Raw genomic sequence first — 22,556 nt, forward strand, 5'->3', positions numbered from 1 at the left:
TGTCTGCTAACACAACTGTTCCCAGCCCTGTGTGAGAACCCAAGAGTTATTCAGCCTGCTAGTCTTTTGTTGTTGTTGTTGTTCTTTACATGGGCTTTAAAAGTTTTCTTTTATGCATATGCAGATCAGTACTCAATTTAGGATTTGAGCGAATCTTTCTGCAGATTTCTTCAGCCTTCTCTATGTGTAGCTACCTCACCTACAAATTCATTTTTGCTTCTGGCATTTATAGTATTATTAGGAGTTATTTCATTTATTCACATACCTGTTTTCATCATTATCTTTTCTCTTTAATGAACTACTCTTTATAAATTGGGAATATGGTGGAGCACATTACTAAGTTAAAAGCAAAATTCATGCATATACAAATAATAACATACAAATGATAAGAAAATACTTTTTCTGAGATGACCAATATTTTTACTTGGAATGTTTACTAAGAAAAATTGGTTCCCTGAGTATGTGCACATTTCCAAATGCAAAAATAATACAAATATAATGAAAATGTGAATCATAGTTAATTTTACATTTCGAGTACAAGAAAAAATTATTTCCTTAATTTTTCATTTGAAACTACCGTACCACCTGTAGGTTCCTTAATTGAATTGCTAGTGACCAAACCTTGAGAAAAACTGCCGTAATATTTAGAATACAGATTTTGGTGTTAGACCTGTATCATAGGTGTTACACTATTAATTTTTTTAAAAACTTATTTTATGTTTATTCATTTTTGAGACAGAAACAGAGCGTGAGTGGGAGAGGGGCAGAGAGAGAGGGGGAGATACAGGATCTGAAGTAGGTTCCAGGTTCCGAGCTGTCAGCACAGAGCCTGACAGGGGGCTTGAACCCAATAACTGCAAGATCATGACCTGAGCCGAAGTCAGACGCTTAACCGACTGAACCAGGCGCTCCACACTTTTAATTTTTTAAAAAAGTGTTTAACAAGTAGTTGAGTGAAATACTGTATTTCATGATGAACTTCCCGTTACTCATAAGGGGAATATACATTTTTAAATTAAACTTTTTATTTTGAGATCACTGTAGATTCACATACACTTACAAGAGTGATCCAATGTACCCTTCATTGAGTTTTCCAAAGTGGGAACATTTTAAAAAATGTATTACAATATTGCAAACTGAATATTGACACTGATACAATTCACTGATCTTATTCCAGATTTCCTGTTTCATTTGTATTTATTTGTGTGCGCCTGTGTGGGTATGGGTTTCGTTCTGTGCAGTCTTATTGTACATTGTTTCACGTATCCACCACTGCAGTCAAGGTGTAGAATAGCTATATCACACAAGACTCCTTCACATTGCGCTTTTAATTTTATTTTTTATTTTATATAGAGAGCGCGTATGAGCAGAGGAGGTTGGGGGAGAGGGAGAGAGAGAGAATCCCAGGCAGGCTCCATATTCAGCTAGGAGGGGCTCAGTGCCAACCCTGGGATCATGACCTGAGCCAAAATTGAGAGTGGGTCACTCAGCTGAGTCACCCAAGTGCCCCTCACATTGCCCTTTTAAGCCATACCCACAACTCTTCCACCCCCACTCCCTTCCCGCCTCTAACCCTTGATAATCACTCATCTGTCCTCCGTTTCTATAATTAGGTTACTTCTAGGATTTTATGTAAATGGATCATTTACATTTAAAGTAATTTTGATACATTAGTGCCTCGGTCTGTGTTATTGTTTATTTTCTCTCTGCTGTTTCTTATGCTTCTGTTTCTCTTGTTTCTAATGGATTACTTGAAAAATTTTTAGAATTCCATCTTGATTTATTTATAGTATTCTTTTTTTTTTAATTTTTTTTTTTAACATTTATTTATTTTTCAGAGAGAGACACAGCATGAACGGGGGAGGGGCAGAGATAGAGGGAAACACAGAATCGGAAGCAGGCTCCAGGCTCTGAGCCATCAGCCCAGAGCCCGACGTGGGGCTCGAACCCGCGGACCACGAGATCGTGACCTGAGCTGAAGTCGGACGCTTAACCGACTGAGCCACCCAGGCGCCCCTATAGTATTCTTTTTTTTGAAGTTAATTTATGTATTTTGAGACAGAGAGCGAGTGAGCAAGCATGAGTGGGGGAGGGGCAGAGAGAGAGAGAGAGGGAGAGAGAGAATCCCAAGCAGGCTCTGTGTTGTTAGCATAGAGCCTGACGCAGGGCTCTATCCCACGAACCATGAGATCATGACCTGAGCCGAGATCAAGAGTCGGAAGCTTAACCAACTGAGCCACCCAGGTGCCCCCTTGATTTACTTATAGTATTCTTGAATGTATTTCTTTGTGTAGTTTTCTTAGGGGTTGATCTGGGTGTTAAACAATGCATATGTGACTTATCAGAGTCTAGTACCAGTATCAACATTTTACCACTTCACTTGAAGTGTGGAAACCTTGTTTGCTTTCACATCCCCTTACCTTCTCCACTTTTAAGCATCATTGCCTTTCATATTAGATGATATTATATTTTTTTCCTTTATCAGGCATGATTTATAAACCTTGTAGAGGAGAAGCATAGTCTATTGTGTGTAATCATATTTCTGCTCTATTTTTCTTTCCTGATGCTCTGACATTCCTTCTTTTATTATTTCATTCCTGTTTAAAAAATTTTCCTTTAACCATCCTTTAAGGAGAGGGCCGCATTTCAACAATTTTTAGTTTTCTTTCTTTTCATAGAGTATTTTTTTTCCATTTAATTCCTGAAGGATCATTTTGCTGGAATAGAATTCATGCCTGACAGTTCTTATTTTTCAGCATTTGAAAAATGTGCTGCTCCCTTCAGGCCTTTATAGTTTCAGATGAAAAATCCAGAGTTATTCTCATTGATGTACCCCTGTAAGTAATGTGTCATTTCTCTCTGGCTGCTTTCAAGATCTTTTTGTCTTCATCTTTAGTTTTTATAAGTTTTCTTATGATGTGCCGTGGTGTGGGTTTCTTCTGTTTATTTGGACGTCTCTAAGGTTCTTGAATCTGTACGTTCATGTCTCGTACAAAATTTAGATGTTTTTGGTTATTGTTTCTTCAAATACTCTTTCAGTTATGTTCTCTTTTCCTCTTTTGGGATTCCAGTGATGTGAATGTTGAATCAATTGTTATTGTTCCAAAAATGTTTCTGAGATTTTGTTAACTTTTTTTCAGTTGATTTTCTCTTTTATTCAGATTTGTTTCATTGATTTGTCCTCAAATTTACGGATCCCCTGTCTTCTGTTAGCTCCACTTTAATATTGAGCCTGTACATAGAGTTTCTGTTTGTTACTGCATTTTTCTTTTTTTCCTTGTTTCTTTCCTTTCTTTTTTCTTTCTTTCTTTCTTTCTTTCTTTCTTTCTTTCTTTCTTCTTTCTTTCTTTCTTTCTTTCTTTCTTTCTATTCTTTCTATTCTTTCTTTCTGCTGAGATTTGTTGTTTGTTTCAAAAGAACATGTATTGCTTGTTGGAATGTTTTTATCATGGCTACTTAAAAATTCGTGTCAAGTAATTTCAACATCTCAGTGTTACTGTCACTTGTTTTCTTTTCATTAAAGTTGTGATTTTATTGGTCCTCAGTATGACAAGTGATTTTTTTTTTTATTATTGTATCCTGGATATTTTGCTATTGGGAGTCTTTGGGTCCCATTTAAATCTTCTTTCTGTTTTAGCAGGCAGTCACTCTGTTTAGGTTTATCCTTCAGGTCTTGTGGGATTTCCCTTTCCAGTCTCGATCTGGTGGGGAAAAGGAACTCTTTCTCTGTTTGCTTATTTTTTTTTAAAATTTTTTTTTTAACGTTTATTTATTTTTGAGACAGAGAGAGACAGAGCATGAACGGGGGAGGGGCAGAGAGAGAGGGAGACACAGAATCGGAAGCAGGCTCCAGGCTCTGAGCCATCAGCCCAGAGCCCGACGTGGGGCTCGAACTCACAGACCGCGAGATTGTGACCTGAGCTGAAGTCGGACGCTTAACTGACTGCACCACCCAGGCGCCCCTCTCTGTTTGCTTTTTTTAAACAGTGTTTGCTGGGTCCCTCTTGCTGTTGCTGCTAGGGTCGTCTAGGATTGTCCATAGGACCTCAGTTTTGAGGAGGAATAAGCCTACCTGAGTCACCTTTTTATTGCTAGGTTGGGGAATTGAGAAATGTGGGGCCTGCATAGCCTTCTTCTGTTGACGGGTGAGGAGACACTTGTCTTCTAGTCCTGGAGTCCCTAACCAGTCTACCTTTACACTTTTCAGATTTCTCCTTTGGTTGTCTTGTGCACTGTTTCCAGAGTCTGCTTGTTGTACTTAGTGGGGTGTGGTACTTAGTTTTTCTAACTCTAAAATTCCTCAGCTGTAAAGAAGAGAAAGCAATAATAAACCTTTCAAAGGGTTATTATTACATGAAATAATGAGGTACTTCTTGAGACACAGTATGTGTTTTATTAGATAACGATGCTCCAGTTGATTGCAGGGTTGTTTGTTGCATTATTGTTTCTAGGAACAAATTGAAACCCAAATGGGTCATAGTGTAGAGTTATTTAAATAAGTTATGTATCATTAATAGAGTGGAATTTAACTGTTGAAAAATAATAAATGGGTCATAGAAGAATTGCGCCAGTTGCTTTAAGTGAAAAAATAGTTGAAAAAATAGTTGTAAAATAGCATGATTTTTTTGGTACAAGTATTTATAGGTCTGTATACACATATTTGTAATTTAAATGTGTTTTGTATGTGTGTAATAAAATATTTAGAATTACAGTCTGAAAGTGGTCTGAACATAACAAATTGTGAAAAATATCTCTAGATAGTAGGCTGGGAGAGAAGGTCATATTCACTTTTACATTAAAGACCTCTATTTCTACATTATTTTTTGGTAAGAAGAATGTTTATCTTTATTAAAAAGAGAATGAATAAAAATATGGAAACCTTCAATTGGACTGTAGGAGTAGAGCTTTAATAGTGGTTAAAGAGTATTTTTCAAGTTATTTTTGATAAGTTATTATTAATGTCATATTTTTGAAATTACTCCAAAATGTAATACTCATTAGTTACAAATATACTTTGATTTTTTTTATGTGTTTTGTTTTATCAATTAAAATGGGCTTAGTGACTCCTTTTTGATATTTCTAAATTTTATGACCATTGAAGTATCACTTTCTTCACTACCTTAGAATTATGTAAAAGTAAATGATTTTTAAGATCATCTTTATTTTATATTACTTGATTTGAGTATTTTCAGTTGAGCTGTCTACAGTGCCAAAGTTACAAAAAAATTTTTTTTAATGTTTATTTACTTTTGAGAGAGAGAGAGAGTTAGAATGTGAGTCAGGGAGGGGCAGAGAGAAGGAGTCACAGAATCCAAAGGAGACTCCAAGCTCTGACTGTCAGCACAGAGCCGGATGTGGGGCTCGAACGCGTGAACTGCGAGATCATGACCTGAGCTGAAGTCAGAAGCTTATCCGACAGAGCCACTCAGGCGCCCCTACAATGCCAAAGTTTAGATGGCCAGTTAGAGGGAAGATAGAAGTGTGGTCTGGGTGAATACCTAAAGACCAATGACAGATTTCTATATAGTTGCTCTTTGTAATCTAAAATTATCTAAGGCCAAGGATCTGTGTTTTCTTTATCTGCATATTCTTAAAAGCATGCCTTGTATATATGATTGATGCTTGCATCAGTGAATTTGCAGTTAGAAATAAGTGCTTTTAGATATAGCAAGCAGAATGGGATTTAATACGGTGAGTTAATTACAAGAGTATTAGAGACACCAAAGGGAGGGGGATCATCCAAAATCTGGAAGCTGCTACATACCTACCACATTTGTCACTAAGCTACTCTAGGCGTCACCGCTGCCCTTGAGCAGGAACTACCCCTGCTGCTATGGCTATAAAGTCACCACTGCTGTTATCCTCTCTAGTCATCTGCGTGTTCCTGCTGCTACGGATGAAGGCAGAATGTCTTTGTTATTTTTGCCTTCTAATCTCTCACCAGTACGCCCCTTGGTGGAACCTATCAGTTAATACAGCTATCAAGGATGTCTTGGAAATTTATTGTTTAGGTTTTCATCAGCAATACAGAAGAGTCTGTAGAAGGGAGAGTGGGGCTCATAACCAAGACATGGTAGGCCATTACATAGCTAAAAATCGTTTAAGGGTGGGGATCATATCTTTTTAAATTTTTGTTACATCAGTGACTAATTCAGAGCTTGTCACATAGTAGGCTTTCATAAACTGTTAGTCTTTTTCTCAGGGTTATTTACAAATACAGAAATAAATGTGGGAATAGTTTTCCTTTTTCTATTGTACATCCAAAAATTTGGCATTTTCAATATTTCAGAGTTTCTTCTACAGAAAGACCAGCCTTACTCAACTTTGATCTCTAGCGCTTAACATAGTAACTAGCATATGTTTAATAATTGTTTTTGGAGTAAATGAATATTTGGTTATATTTAATTTACTTATAAAAATGTGGTATTAGAATTTACTTGGTAGTTTGGTGATATAGTAGTTATATTTTTAAATACTCCTTGAAGTTCATGATTTACCTTCATTCTCTTACAGCATCAAACACGTGGCTTGTCCCAGAAACTAAAGGAGCTATTGTTCAAGGTGGATATGGCCATACCAGTGTGTATGATGAAATAACAAAATCCATTTATGTTCACGGAGGCTATAAAGCATTACCAGGCAATAAATATGGATTGGTGGATGATCTTTATAAGTATGAAGTTAACACTAAGACTTGGTGAGTAGATTGGGTAAAAGTATGGTGAGAAACTTTGTCACTGTTACATTTTATATTTGTATAGTAGTAGCGTTTATTAAATATTTTCAGGGAAGCATTCTTGTTCTTTTTCCCTGTTTATTTCAACTAATGAAATTCTCTTGTATAGCAAAGGTATGAAATAACACATTTTCTATGTAGTCATTTTCACTTTAAACGATTGACTTTAAAATGTTTCCTGATTACATAGATATGCTAATTCTGTATGCATTACTTACAAGGACTGATATGTTCAATTCAGATGAGCAAGTTTGCTTACCAATGTAACGTTGAGCTTTGATATCTGCCCTGTGATTTTTTTCTTCTTTGCATTCATATTTTAATGTCATTTGCAAATTTTAAAAGCATTTCTTCAGTTTCATCATCTAATTTCCTATGACATGCAGAGCTTGTGCATTTAGGTAGATTGTTGTTACAAACAGTGTTACATTGTACATCTTATACTGGTTTTATTATGCAGATATGCAAGAGTTTCTGTAGGGTGTGTGTGTGTGTGTGTGTGTGTGTGTGTGTGTGTGTATAGATAAAAGTGAAATTGTTGAGTCTGAGCATATTCACAGCAACTTTACCAAATGTTGCCTAATTGCACTCCAAGTCACTGTGTTAATGGATACTTTCACCAGCTAGGTGTGAATGTACCTGTTTCTTCATATCACCACCAACATTTGGTAATTGTGAGGCGATTTTTCTTTTACACATGCAATGGATGTGAATGCTATCTCATGGATACTTATTGTGCATACCCAGATTACTACAGTGACTAAGCATCTTTTTATGTGTTCATTTGCCACTTGAGTTTCCTGTTTAGTATATTGTCTATTTATAACCATAATGTTCTCTTTATGTTGGAAATACTGTTCATTAATTTTTCAGTTATTATTTTTTCTATGTATGTGAGTTTTAAAATAGAATTTTTGGGGCGCCAGGGTGGCTCAGTCGGGTTGAGCATCCGACTTTGGCTCCGGTCATGATCTCATGGTTCCTGAGTCCGAGCCCAGCATCTGTGCTGACAGCTGGGAGCCTGCAGCCTACTTTGGGTTCTGTGTCTCCCTCGCTCTCTGCCCCTCCCCCAGGCTCTGTTTCTCTCTCAGTGATAAATAAACATGAAAAAAAAAAATAGGACTTTTGTTGTTTTCAAATATTTACATTTGTAAAACCTGGGAAATGACTCTGTTGTTTTTAGACACTACACATTCATTTAAACTTTCATCGTGAAATTACATATGTATTTGAATGAAATATAATTTTTCACCAAATTTTGACTTGTTTTCTACCCCCTTCACTTTCAAACATATATTCTAATTTTTTTCTTTTGAAAAAGAAAGGTGGAATTAAAAAAAAAAAGGTAAGACTTCCTTTGGATTATTTTATTAATTTTTATTATTTTTTTGTCTAATCAATACATTGTTATTCTTTATATTTTTATGACTAATAAAACCAATAAATCACTTTTTTCTTTTATATAAGTTATACATTGCATTTTACTTTCTATTTTAACATTTCCAACTTTTCCTCTTTGTATTTTTGCTCTGATAGCAAGAGGAATTGTGATTTAGTGATTAAGGCATTATCAATCTGCTTAACATATTTTTGCATATGTTCCAGCTACTGTATCATACCAAACAGGAAAAGATAACTGCTTCTGCAGAAAGAGGCATCCTAATTTCCAGTAATAATAATGGCTATAGCAATGTTCAGCAAAGCATATTAATAGATGTAAATAGAAAAGTGAGCCATGGGTATTCTTTGAATGAAGTCAAATGAGTGTTACTTGTTGCTCACCACTCAAATGGAGTTTGCTCAGAGTTTTACATGTTTCCCTTCCTGAAAATTTCCATAATGAACTTCTACATGGAAGAACGTAATTATCAATCTTGGCAATATTAGTATATGCACAAATAACACTGAGTACCTTTAAGAGAATTTACTAAAATAATTTGTAAATTATTTTCAACACCTTATTATAAATATATTATAGATACACACAATACTTTAATGTTTTACTTTTATTCTTTGTTTTTAAAAAATATTGGTGAGCGCTAAAATATTTTTCTGTTATTCTTAATGTTTTTAGCATTCTTAAAGTTTTGATACTTGTTAGATTAATTTTAAATTTGCCCTCATATATTGATTAAAGTATATATCAGGTTTATTTGTCAATTATATATCTAAAACATTTTTTAAATTATATCATTGATGAATAAGCCTGATACATACTTTAGTATATATATGTGAGAGCAAATATGTGCATTGTACAGATTGATTTTAAGTTTTTATCACCCAGAACTGGTGTCATTTTTTAGTGGATATGGTTTAGTAGATAGGCTGCTTTGTTGAAGTGATGGTAAATGTGTGTTTGGAGTTCTTTTTCATTGGTGAAATGGATTATTTTGGAATATTATTTCCACTGAGAAAAATTAGGAATTACATCTTTTTAGGCATCTGAGAATTATCACGGCAGTGAGAATTTGTGGGTCAACATCTATGTCAAGGGAGGTAAGATTGGGATTTTGTGCATCTATTGTCTCTTTAGAAAGCTGTCTAAGAAACTGAGCAGAGCTTTTGCCAGTTAATATGGAGGACCAAAATTGGATTTCCAGATGTGCTAAGGAAGATGGGCTCTACTACATACTTGAAGACTTGGTTTAGTCCCTGAAATTCTAAACCTACTAGAGTGGATAAGTCCACTTTAAATCATTAGATTATGGTGACCTGTCTAGAGACTAAGTAGCTGACAGAACAAAAGTAAATCCTCTCTTGAGAAAGATAATATTGTATAGAGCCTCAAATTATTTCTTAAAACAACATGCAATATCTGACAAAATAAAAAAAATGATAAGGTTTAGAAAAAGACAAGATATGAAACAGCCATTAGTATCATAGCTAGAGGATAATGCTGTTTTCAGACAGAAACTTTAAAATAAAAGGTAGAAAACATTAGGAGACAAGTAGAAACTTTTACTAAAGAATCACATGGGGTTTATAGAAGTGAATAATATATTAAATGAATGAAGAATTCCTTAGATGGGTTTGACAACAGCTTAGATACAGCTGAGGAGGGAATTAATGAAATGGAAGATAGGTTGGAAAGAATACCCATGCTGAAATAAAGAAAGAGAAGAATGAAAAATAAAATAAGGAAGGAAATTTAAGGGACCTGTAGAAATGATCTAACATGTTGGAGTCAAGAGGAAGAAAAAGAGAAAATAATGTATAGCACTATTTAAAGTCTTAATGACTGAGAATTTTCAAAAGTGATTAAGAACATCAAGCCACAAATAGAAAAAATTCTATGAGTACCAAGGGGAATAGCTACAAAGAAATTTATATTTAGAAATATCACGGTAAAACTGATGAAAATCCAAACATAAAGAGAAAAATTTAAAAGCAGTCAAAGGGGAAAAAAACTCATGTTCTCTTTAAAGGAACGATATTAAGACTGACAACTGATTTCTTAACTCAAAAAATGAAATCCAGAAGACACAGTGTCTTCAAATTGCTGAAAGAAGATAATCATCAGCCTAAAATTTTGCACCCAGTAAAATTTCCTTGAAAAATGAAAGCAAAATAAGGATATTTTCAGAAAAACAAGAATCAAAAGAACTTGACAGTATTTTCCTGCAATAAAAGAAATACTAAATAAAGGAAATGATATTGAAGTAGAAGAAAAATGATCCCAGATACTAGAAGGAATAGAAAAATTAAGAGTAAATTGAAGTGGTTATTCATTAAATTAAACTATAATCAAAATAGAGGCTTAAATGGATATAAAAACTTAAATGCATGATAATAACAAAACATAAGTGAGGGAGATGGGTAAGTGGTGTTCAAAGTATTGAGGTTTTTGTAATAAGTGGGAATGGATAAAAGAACTAATTTATAGTAGACAATAACTAAAGATTTATATTGTAATCATTAAGTAACAAAAATAAAAGTAAAACTTCATATCTAACAAACTAATAGAAGGGAAAATGAGAATACTAGTTACTGGATTTGGAAGAAGACAAAAAAAGAATGGGAAAAAACAAAGTACAGTTGAGACACATATAAAGGAAGTAAGAGGATGATGTATTTAACTCTATATATTATACTAAATGCAAGTCAGTAATTACACTAAGTGTAAGGAAATAAATATTGCAAATTATACTAAATGTGAGAGACTAAATATTTCAACCAGAAGGTAAGGATTTTTGGACTTGGTATAAAACAAAACCTAGCCCACGCTGCATAGAAAAGATACAAAGTATACAAATATTTAGAAAAATTGAAAGTAAAAGAATGGAAAAAAGACACACAATTGGTAAACAAAAGAAAGTTGGTGTAGCTTTATTAATATCAGACAGATAAGAATTTAAATCAGGCATTTACCTGGAAGATATAACAGTGAATTGTATGTACTTTATAATACTGTGTTAAATAAAGCAAAATTTGACAGAATAAAAGGGACAAGTCATACTGAGATATTTTTAATGCCTTTACCTTGGTAACTCAGCATAAGGAGACAAAAAACAAAAACACAAAAAACAGTAAAGATATATATGATGTCAACAGCTGAATGAATAAATTTGTGTTGATATTTGAGAGCATAGTATCTTATGACTGCAGAATATACAGTGTTTTTCAAGTACATATGGAACATTTTCCAAAATATACCATATGGTGGGTTTTAATGTAAGTCTCAACGAATTTAAAAAAATTCAGACCCTACAAAGTAATTGAAATGAACACAAAAGTTACTAAGAAACCCCTAATAAATTTATTAAAACTAATTGGTTAAAGAAACTATATTAAAAATTAGAAAATATTTTGTACTGAATGATGACAGATCAAAATGTGTATTGGTGTCACCAAGAGGGACATTTATAACTTTAAATGCATTTATTAGAAAATATTTTTTAAAAGCCTGAAAATCAGTGTTGTAAACATAATCTTGAGAAATTGAAAAAGGACAGATTAATCCCAAAAGAAGGATAAAGTAAATAAAGATAGGAAAAAGGAAGAGAATACGAGATAAGAATATAAATTAATGAAATAGAAAAGAAACATGTGATGAAGATGATCTGTATAGCTAAAAAAATTAACAAAGTTGGTTATTTGAAAACAGTAACTTAAAAGCAGTACAATTTATGTTACCATAAGAGCGTTTACACCTACAGAATAAATGCAATGAAATGTATTCAGGAACTTTACACAAAAATTATAAAACCTTATTGTGAGAAATATATAAGACAAATAAATAAAGGATATATTATAATTGATTGAAAAATCGAATATTGTAGATATGTCTGTTTTCTCAAATTGATATGTAAATTTAATGTAATCCCAAACAAAATTACAGCCATATATATATATATATATATATATATATTTAGAAATAGACATGCATATTCTAAAATTTATCTGAAAATGCAGACAACCAACCATAGCTGAAACAAAGTAAGAAGGACAGAGCTAGAAGACTTCTCTACCAAATCTCTTGATTTTGAAGCTATAGTATTTAAATGTTGTTGCAAAGATAAAGATGTAGACCGATGTGGCAAGTAGGAATTCCACAGGTAGACCTACACATTTATGGACATTTAATTTATAAGAAAGTTGAACTACAGAGATGTTTTTGTGATAAATTATTGTGGGCCAATAAGGTATACAATTGAAAAAATGAGTAACAGGCCCTACTTTATACCAGACACAAAAATCAGTTTGACATCAGTGGTAGATCTAAATATGGAAGGTAAAATGACAAGGATTATAGAAGATGACACGGGCAAATATCTTTATATCATTGACAAAAAAGACTTTTAAGATACAATTAGATACTGTTAGTAAATGAGAAATGATAAACTGAACTATATACATCTAAAAATATCTAAAAATAAGGTGAAAAGGCAGGTTGCATTGGGGGAGGTATTTGCAACACATAAAGCCAAACAAAAAGGACTGGCTCCTTGAAAGAGAAGTCAGAGGAGTAGATAAGTACTAAGAATCAATAAAATGTCAGATAATAGAAAATGTGTAAGAGTCTTGAAGGGGTACTTCACGAAAATGGATATTCAAATGGCCAAAATACATATTTTGCTCAACCTTATTAGTCACTAGAACAATTCAAGACAACATCGAAGTACCACCACATATCTGCTTAAGTGGCTAAAATTTACAAAACTGCTAATATCAAGTGTGTCGAAACTGGTAGAGGCACTAACTTTTGACAGTGTATGCTAAACTTCAATACACTCACACTTATGTATAGAATGTATGAATCTGTTGAAATAGTTAATATCCGACAAATGCATATGTGTTTGCACTATAGTCATATAGGATACTCATGACAGCATTATTTGTAATAATCAATAATCGGAAACGAGTGAACTGTCATCATTTCCAATGGAGAAGATATATTCTTACAATGGAATGCTATGCAATAATGAAAATGAAAGAATCATCTCTGTGCATCCATGAAGTTGTATCTCACCAAAATAATGTTGACCAAAAGAAGTCAGAATCAAAAGAATATGATATGTTTCCATTTAAGTGAAGTTTAGCACCAGGAAATACTAATCTATGGTTTTAGAAGTTACGATAGGGATTGTCTTGTCTAGGCTAAGCAGAATGGGGTAGTGATTGGGATGAGCAACAGGGAAGCTTCTAAAGTGGTTACACGTATGTGTTCACTTTGTGATAAGTCATTGAACTATATCCTTACAATTTGTGTAATATAATATGTATGATATATATATTTTGTGCTTAATAAAAGTTTATTTAAAAAATAGAAATCTGTGATTTGACCTTACAGGTTTACTATTATAATCTAATGGTTTATGATAATTTGTAATAATGAAAGAAGGGTGAGTTTTAATGTATAGTTACCAAAATACATTATTTTGCCATTGTTAGAAAAGGATTGAGACATAAAAGTTCAGAGACACCCAAGGCCATTGCTGCTACCCACCTACTTCAGGACTAGTTGAATCCTTTTTTTTTTTTTTTACATTTAAAGGATAAGAGAACAAGCATCCTGTATTTATAGGAATTCCCATTTCTCAAAAAAGACTCCTTTTATAGTGTTAGGGTGTTTTATTAATTGGTATTATCATTTAAGAGATTTCAACTTTGCTGTCATGATTTTGGGTACTAGAGCCCTTGTGGTCTTGATTTCTTAGCCTTGTTAAATAAGAGATCTCATAACATTCTTTGCACTTACATGTTTGTAGAGCTTACAGTAGGAGGTTTTTTTGTGATAGCAGAAGCCTCAGATTTTCTTGACTTTTATTTAGGTGCTTTCCTCTACTGCTGTATTCTTTTAACCTGTGAAAAGGCACAATAAGTTTTAACACATAGGGACATATTAAACATTATCATTTACAATTTATAGTTGTAACAATCCACTAAGTAATTTTTTTTCAAGTGAAAGAAAACAGATTTCAGTTATACTTCTAGAAAAATTATAAAGTTAAGTAGTGAGTCTAATGATAATACTTCTGTGGTACTATATTAATTCTGTACTTTAAAAAAATCTTTGAAATTACATTTACTTAAAATGTGTTTTTATAATGATGCTACATCTGGTTACATAAAATGAGTTCTTTTAGCTTCTTAAATTTGATATAATGGGAGTTATTTTTACATTGAAGTATTCAAAGCGATTTTATTAAATTATTGAGTTTTTGTGATTTGTCTAAAATTTTAGCCATCAGAAGTTTTGGAAAGTGATGCAGGACAATTTTATAAATACGTTGTTAGTTAACACATGTGAGTAACTACCGACAAACATGATATTTGTGGTCTTCATCCTGGCTTATTTCTCTGCATGATGAGTGTCTGAAATCTTTTCAACAAAAATTGTTGACTCTGTATCAAGTACTGTGTTGGGAATAATTTTAAGATGGAAGACAGATATTTAAAAATTTTATGGTTCGTGAATATGTGGGAAGTGATGGAAATACACAGATGTGTAAAGAAGTAATAGAGCAGATTTATTGAAATGAACAAAATATGTAGGCTAAAAAGATTATTGTTTTTATAAACATCATGATATGTTATGGGATCTGGAATTTTGGAAAATATGGTTAAAATCTCATATGGATAATTTGAAGAAATACTTATCTCTATAGCTCTACTTTTTAAGGTAATTTTGGGATGTGTAGTACTTATCTTTTTCCTAGTGCTCTTTGAAAAACTGGGAAAGACTGCATATGGACAAAAGACTATTGGAAAGCATTCACAGGTAGTTTTAGAACAATGATGAAGTAAACATCTTGTCTACCTGAGCTAAGACGACATTGCAGTACTCCCAGAAGACCTCATGTGTGTCACCATGATAGCATTCCTTTCATTATCCCTGAAAGCAATAACCATTATTCATAATATTGTGTTAATTGTTTCCTTGCTTTCCACTATGTTTTTTTTAAAAATATGTATTGGCAAGCAAACCATTCATTTGGTTTGTCTGCTTTTGAATTTTGCATCTATTGTTAAGCATTGTATGCTTTCCTCAGACACCTTTTAAAAAATCAAATGTGTTGGATATGTATTTTAATAGGGGGGAGTAGATAATAAAAATGGAAATAAAATGTATTTAAATGGTAATAAGTGCTATGGAGGAAACAGAAAGCATGATGAAAGAGGATAAGGAGTTTTAGGTTGCTGAATTTAAATAAGGTAGTAAGAGAAGACATCACAAAGACCGTATGTGAGTACAGACCTGAAAGAGGTTAGGGAGGGAACCATGCCAGAATCTGAGGAACAAGTTGAAAGCTAGTTTAAAAACCCTGAAATGGGTATATGCTTATCATTTGGAATAGCTGGACTGGGTAATTTTAGAATGGGTTGGGTGAAGTGATGATGACCTTCAAGTGGTAATTGGGAACACTGAATAATTTAAGAATAATCTAAGAAATAGGTGATAGCATCTGGGATGAAGGAGGCTAGTTTTGAGGGCTGGTTGGATTCTGAATATATTTTCAAGGTAGAGCCAAGAGAGATTGGATAGACAAAGGGATTGGAAATAGAGTGGAAGAGAGAACAAGTGAAAGATGAATTAGGCTTTTGGCCTCAACCTGCAAGCATGGAGTTGTCATTAATGGAGATGATGAATTTTGGAGGAGGAGTAGGTTTGGTGTAGAGGAAGATTAGAAGCGCAGTGCTAGATATATGTAGATCCTTTTTATATTTTCTGTTCTACTGTGGATGGTATTTGGAATATACCAAGTTTTGGTATTATGAACAATTATATATGTTCTTATTTAGTCTTTTGTTGCATATATAGGTTTCTCTGAGCTAATTCCTTAGTATTATAAATGCTTGGTCATAAGCAGTATCATATTCGATTTTACCCAACTATACTCCAACATCATTTTACTAATTTATATTCCCACTAGTCGTGAAAGGAAATATCTAGTCCTCTACAGTCTCTCCAAAATCTGGTGTTGTTTGATTTTTAAAACAAACTTGGTCAATATGATGGGTATGGCATGATGCCGCACTTAGTTTTAATTTGCATTTCCCTAATTACTAATAAGGTGGAACATCTTTTCATGTTTATTGTCCATATACTCTTCTGCCCATTTTTTCATTTTAGTTGTTTTGTGTATCCTTCTTCTTGCTATTAATCCTTTGTTATCTGTATACTTTGCAAACCTGTTCTCTCCCAGATGGTGGATTTTCATTCTGCTCTTTTTATGATGTTGTTTGATGAATAGAACTTTTAATTTTAATATGGAAATGATTAATCTTTTCTTTTATGGGTTGTATTTTGTGTCTTTCACAAATGCTTTCCTACTTCAATTTTTTCTATATTTCCTACCAACATTTTGTAGTTTTGCCTCTCATATTTAGTTTTTAATCCAACTGGGTAGTGATCCATTTTTAAAAAATGTGGATATTCAGTTGTCTCAGAAATGAAAAGTCCATTCCTTTAATGGTCTGTAATAGTAATAACTTTTGTATAGAATTATTGTTAGGTGTTTGATATTTTTTATACTTTTTAAAAATGATATCTCTGTTAGTTTTCTAAGGCTGGCATAACAAATTACCACCAATTTGATGGCTAACAACAACAGAAATTTATCCTCTCACAATTCTATAGGCTAGAAGTCTGAAATCAAGGTGCCAGCTGGGCCACACTTCCTCCAAAGATTCTGAGGAAGAATCCTTTCTTGCCTTTTCCAGAATCTGGTAACTATGGGCGATCTTAAGTGTTCTTTAGTGGTAACTGCTCTCATCAGTCTAATTTCTGCCTCTGTCTTCACATTACCTTCTTCCTGTTTGTGTGTGTATGTGTTTTCACATGGCCTTCTTATAAGGACATCAATCATTGAATTTAGGGCCCACTCTAATCTTGTGAGACCTCATTTTACTTAGATAATTACATCTACAAAGACCCTATTTCCAAATAAGTTCTCATTCCGAGGTTCAATGTGGACATGAATTTTGAGGGGGCGCTATTTAACCAGGACATTATCTCTTCATTTCTTTTTGGGCTGATATATGGAGATGCAGTTTTTTATATTACTTTTATGTCTAACAACTTGCTGTATTTTAATAACTTATATATAGATTTTTTTAGTTTTTTATAATGACCAGATCATATACAAATAATGGTAGTTTTGTTTCTTCCTTTCTGGGTCTTACAGCTTTTTATTTTTCTTACCTTATTTCAGCAGCAACCTCTAGTTCAGTGTTGAATAGAAATTAACAAGCATCCAATATTAGTTCTGAGCTTTGATGAAATACTTTCGGTGTTTCTCAGTAAGGATGATGTTCACTGTGGGTTTTGTAGATGTTTTTAAGAACGATCCCTTTTTTTTTCTGGTTTGCTAAGGGTTTATTTTGTCATGAATGGATGGATATTTATCAAAGGTATTTTTTTGGGATTATCTGATTTTTCTACTAAATAATTTACTGTGGGAAGTTATTTTAATTATGTTATTATTATCCTAAAATTAGCCCCAAATTTGGGTTCTCATTTAGTCAAAATGTGTTACTTGTTTTTTGGTTTGCTAATATGTTGATAAGTATTTTTTTATTGATGTTAATATGCGAGATTAGCTTGTGGTTTTCTTGAATATTCTTGTCAGCTCTTTGTGGTAAGGTTATGTGGGGCTTGTAAAATGATTTGAGTAGTGTTCCTTTTAATACTTTGAAACAGTATTTATAAGGCTGGAACTATTTTTTCCTTAATATTTTATGGTAATAATCTATAAGTCAAGTGTTCAAAAACAATTTTGCGCGTATAATTTTAACTACAAAATTCAGTATATGTAATGGTTATAAACCTATTTAGATGGTATTTTTATTCTTGAATAAGTTTTTATTCTTGAATATGTTTTGATGACATATATTTTCAGGAATTAATCCAAGAAATCAGTGTCTTCAGTTAAATTGTTACAATGGTGTTCATTATGTTCTCTTAGACTCTCTAATATCAGCAGCATCTGTAATTATGTTTCTTTTAATTATTTTTAACCACTGTCTACAACTATCTACCTATCCATCTATTTATCTATCATTTATTATTTTTTCTTAACTAAGAGTGAGTTGCTGACATGATGCCACTTTAAACCTAAATATTTTTATATGTATTTACTGAAAAACAAGGACATTCCTTGAAAAACAAGGAAATAAAATTAATGGAATTTACTAATCTAACTTGTAGATTTTATTTAACATTTCTAATTGACCTATTATCTTTTATTAAAAAGATAGCACTTTGTTATTGCTGAATTTGCTTTCTTAATAAATTTTGCATTTATGTTCATATGTGAAATTGTCTGTGGTTTTCCCTTCCTATACTGTCCTTTTTAGATTTTGATGTTCTTTTTTGCCAGGTTTGGGTATCGTTTCCTGACTTAGGATCATATCCAATATCCAACACAGAGTTTAGTTGTAATGCCTTTGTAGTCTTTTTAAATCTGGGACAATTTCAGTCTTTATTTTGAAGAATGTACCCAATTTGGGATGATTCCTTAGGATTAGTTTCAGGCACCAAAATGTGTCATTCTAAGGTTTTTTTTGAAAAATAATTTTTATTGAGATATAATTTGTATACCATAAAATTTTCCATTTTAACCATTTTAAAAATGTACAATTAAGGGTTTTTGGTGTATTCATGTTTTACAACCATCATTACTAATACCAGAGTATTTCTGTCACCTCAGAAGAAATCACATACCTCCCTAAACACTCTCTTTTCATCTCTTAGAAACCATTGATCTACTTTCTGTCTCTAGATTGGCCTATTTGTGATATTCATATAAAGGTAATATACAATATGTGGCTTTTTGTGTCTGGTTTATTTTACTTTGCATAATGTTTTCAGAGTTCCTCCATGCTGTGATATGTTTGAATACTGCACTGTTTTGTATAGCTGAATAATATTTCATTGCATGAATATAGCACATATTGTTTATCCACTCATGAGTTGATGTACATTTGGGTTGTTTTCACTTTAGGATATCATGAATGAGGCTGCTATGAACATTCCTGTAGAGGGTAATTTTATATATTGGTTAAAGTGGTTAAAATGGTTCCAGTTTTCTCAACTGTAAAGACACAGTTTTTCCTTTATAAATTAATAAACACCTGTGGAGAGATACTTTTAGATTATGTAAGTATTCTGTTTTTTATTAAAAACTTTTACCTAATAATTTTAGCATCCACTGAACATTCATGTGTGAAAGTTATTACTATCATGGTTACTGAATGGTGATATCTTGTTTTATTATTCCTTCTAAATTCCCCCTGATTCTTTCTTCACCTAAAGAATTGTATGAATTGACCAATTTTTATTTTATCCAATGTTTTATAATCTGTTGCTCTTCTTCTCTATTTTGTTGCTCAAACTGTCCCAGATTTGGGCTGTATGAGCTTCTTTTAGTGTGGCTGCTGTCCCCATTTAGACATGTCCCCATTGTTCTTTGTGCACTCATCCACTTTCTGGCACACATGCCAAAAAATTCCATGCACATCTTGTTAATTCCTTGCTGGAATAAGTAATTTCCTCAAGGAATCCACATTTTTTAGTGAAGAATATTGTTTAGAAACCAACATTAGGGCACTGGCTTGTTTATTGCTTTTTGATGTATTTACAGATCATCTCAGAAGATAGAGCCAGGAAATATGCAAATGTACATATTTGTATCTATTTATAGATATATGTGTACATCTGTATCTCTATGCATCTGTCTGTCTAAATTGCATAATGATGCTGTACAACATCACATTATTCTTGCTTTCCTCTCTTTCATATTTGTAGATCCCTTCTGACAATGAGAAACCTAGATCAAAAGATAACTCTGATTTCTTTCATTGGAATTTTGTAATTTTTCTCATATAGCTCTTATATATATTTTGTTAGATTTATACCTATTTTATTTTTTTGGTGCTAACATGAATAATGTGTGTCTTTAATATCAAGTATTCATTGTTCATTGCTGGTATATAAGAAAGTAATGGATTTTGATTTATTAACTTTGTATCCTCAGCCTTGCTATACCAGGAATTTTCTTGTTGATTTTTTGGGATTTTCTACATAGATAATTATGTCACCAGTGAGCAGACTGTCTTATTTGTTTCCATTTTGTATATCTTTAATTTCCTTTTCTTATCATATTGCATTGGCTAGAACTTTCAGTGTAGTGTTGAATGGGGTGGTTTTGCCTTGTTACTTTTCTTAGAAGGAAAGAATCTAGTTTCTCACCATTAAGAATGATTTTTTTTGTAGATGTTCTCTATCAAGATGAGGAAATTCCCCTCTATTCTTAGTTTGCTGAGAGTTTTTATCATGAATCGATATTGGATTTCGTCAAATTATTTTTCTGTATCTGTTGATATGAACAAAGGATTATTATTCTTTATCCTACTGATGGGATAGATTACATCACTTGACCTTCAAATATTTAATCATCCTTGCATATGTGGATAAATCCTATCTGCTTAATCATTACATTAAAACTATTTTCAGCTTAAGTTTCTCTATGGTAGCTGAATATTTTTTCCTTGATCCATGTATTTCCTTTATTATTTACTATATAGTATTTATTTTGTAAAAAACAATGATAGACCACTAGTTTTTAAAAGGAAAATATGCTCTATTTGTTTAAAACATTCAACTTTAAAGTCCTCTATATTTGACAGTGGTATAATTTTAAATCTATAGATGTCTTTTGTAACCAGAAAGGCTTAGGAGAGAATGGGAGTCAAAATTTCTAGGTGAAGCCATCTATGGTAACTTATTAAAAAACCCCAATATTTTCTTTTAATATAGCCTTAGTGAGATGTAATTCATATACCATAAAATCCACCCATTTAAAGTAAACAGTTCACTGGTTTGGGGGCACCTGGGTGGCTCAGTCAGTTGAGTGTCTGACTCATGATTTCAGCTTAGGTCATGATTTCATGGGATTGAGCCCCATGTTGGGCTCTGCACTGACAGTGCAGAGCCTGCTTGGGATTCTCTCTCTCCTCTCTGGTCCTCACCCTGCTCATGCTCTCTCTCTCTCTCTCTCCCTCTCTCAAATTAAATAAATAAACATAAAAAAATAAAGTATACAATTCAGTGGCTTTTAGTGTATTCACTGAGTTGACCAATCATCACAATTTTAGAACCATTTTATACCTGCAAAAGGAAACCCTATACGTATTATCAGTGACTCCTCATTTCCCCTCAAAATCACAGCTTTAGGTAAGCACTATTCTTCTTTCTGTTTCTATAAATTTGTCTTCTGGGCCTATAAATGAGATGACACAAAATGTGTGTGTGAGTTTTTTTTTTATAATGGACTTCTTTAAGCATAAGAAAAAGCATGATCTCAAGGTTTATTTATAAGGTAACATGAATCAGTATTTAATTCCTTTTCTCTGTCAAAATATTTTCCATTGTATGGATATACCACATTTTATTTATGTATATATATCAGCTGTTGGAAATTTGGGTTGTTTCTGCTTTTTAGCTATTGTTAAGAATACTTCTGTGAACATTTGTGTACAAGTTTTTGTGGAGAGGCTTTTCATTTCTCTTGGGTATATATCTAGGAGTGGATTTGCAAGCTCTATAGTTACTCTATGTTTAAACTTTTGAGGAACTGCCAGACTGTTTTCCAAAGTGGGTGCACCGTTTTACATTCCCATCAGAAGTGTATGAGGATTCCAGTTTCTCCGCATCCTTGTCAACACTTGTTATTGTCAAGCATTTTGATTACTGCCACTCTTGTGGGCAGTAGTATCTCATTGTAGTTTTGATTTGTGTTGCTATAATAGCTATTCATATTGAGCATCTTTTCATGTGCTCATTGGCTATTTACATTTCTCTCTTGGAGAAATGACTATTAGGATCCTTTCCCATTACTTACTTTGTGTTAGGAAGTCTTTATATTTTCTAGATGTAAGTCCTTTATTAAATACGTGAATTGAAAATATTTCTCCCATTATGTGTGTTATTTTTCACTTAGTTTACAGTGTCCTTTGAAACTCAAAATTTTTTTAATTTTCATGACATCGAGTTTATTGTGTATTTTGTCACTTACACTTTTGGTGTCATGTCTAAGAATCTGTTGTCTAACCCAACTCCAGGAATAATTACTTCTGTGTTTTCTTCTAAGAGTTTTATATTTGAGTTCTTACATTTAGGCCTTTTATCCATTCTGAGTTAATTATTGTCTATATTGTGAGAGAGGAGCTTTCTTTTTCCTCCTTGTAGATGTCCACTTGTCCCAGCACTATTTGAAAGAGTATTCTTTCCTTTATTTGAATTTCCTTTTCTTTCAATTGGCTATTATGGTTCCTTGAATTTCCATATGAATTTTAAGATCAGTCTGTCAATTTTAAA

General features: G+C 32.7%; 1 protein-coding gene across 1 annotated transcript in view; it reads left to right on the top strand.

The window, feature by feature from the left end:
• ATRNL1 (attractin like 1) overlaps nt 1–22,556 on the top strand; it is a 764,129-nt gene that overhangs the window by 92,916 nt on the left and 648,657 nt on the right. The window contains exon 9 of the mRNA XM_019459544.2: nt 6,514–6,697. Coding sequence (XP_019315089.2) covers nt 6,514–6,697 — 184 coding nt within the window. The remainder of the gene's footprint in view (nt 1–6,513; nt 6,698–22,556) is intronic.

This window comes from Panthera pardus, unplaced genomic scaffold, assembly GCF_024362965.1.
Source record: "Panthera pardus isolate Hobbes unplaced genomic scaffold, ASM2436296v1 HiC_scaffold_22, whole genome shotgun sequence".
In the NCBI taxonomy this organism is placed as follows: Eukaryota; Metazoa; Chordata; class Mammalia; order Carnivora; family Felidae; genus Panthera; species Panthera pardus.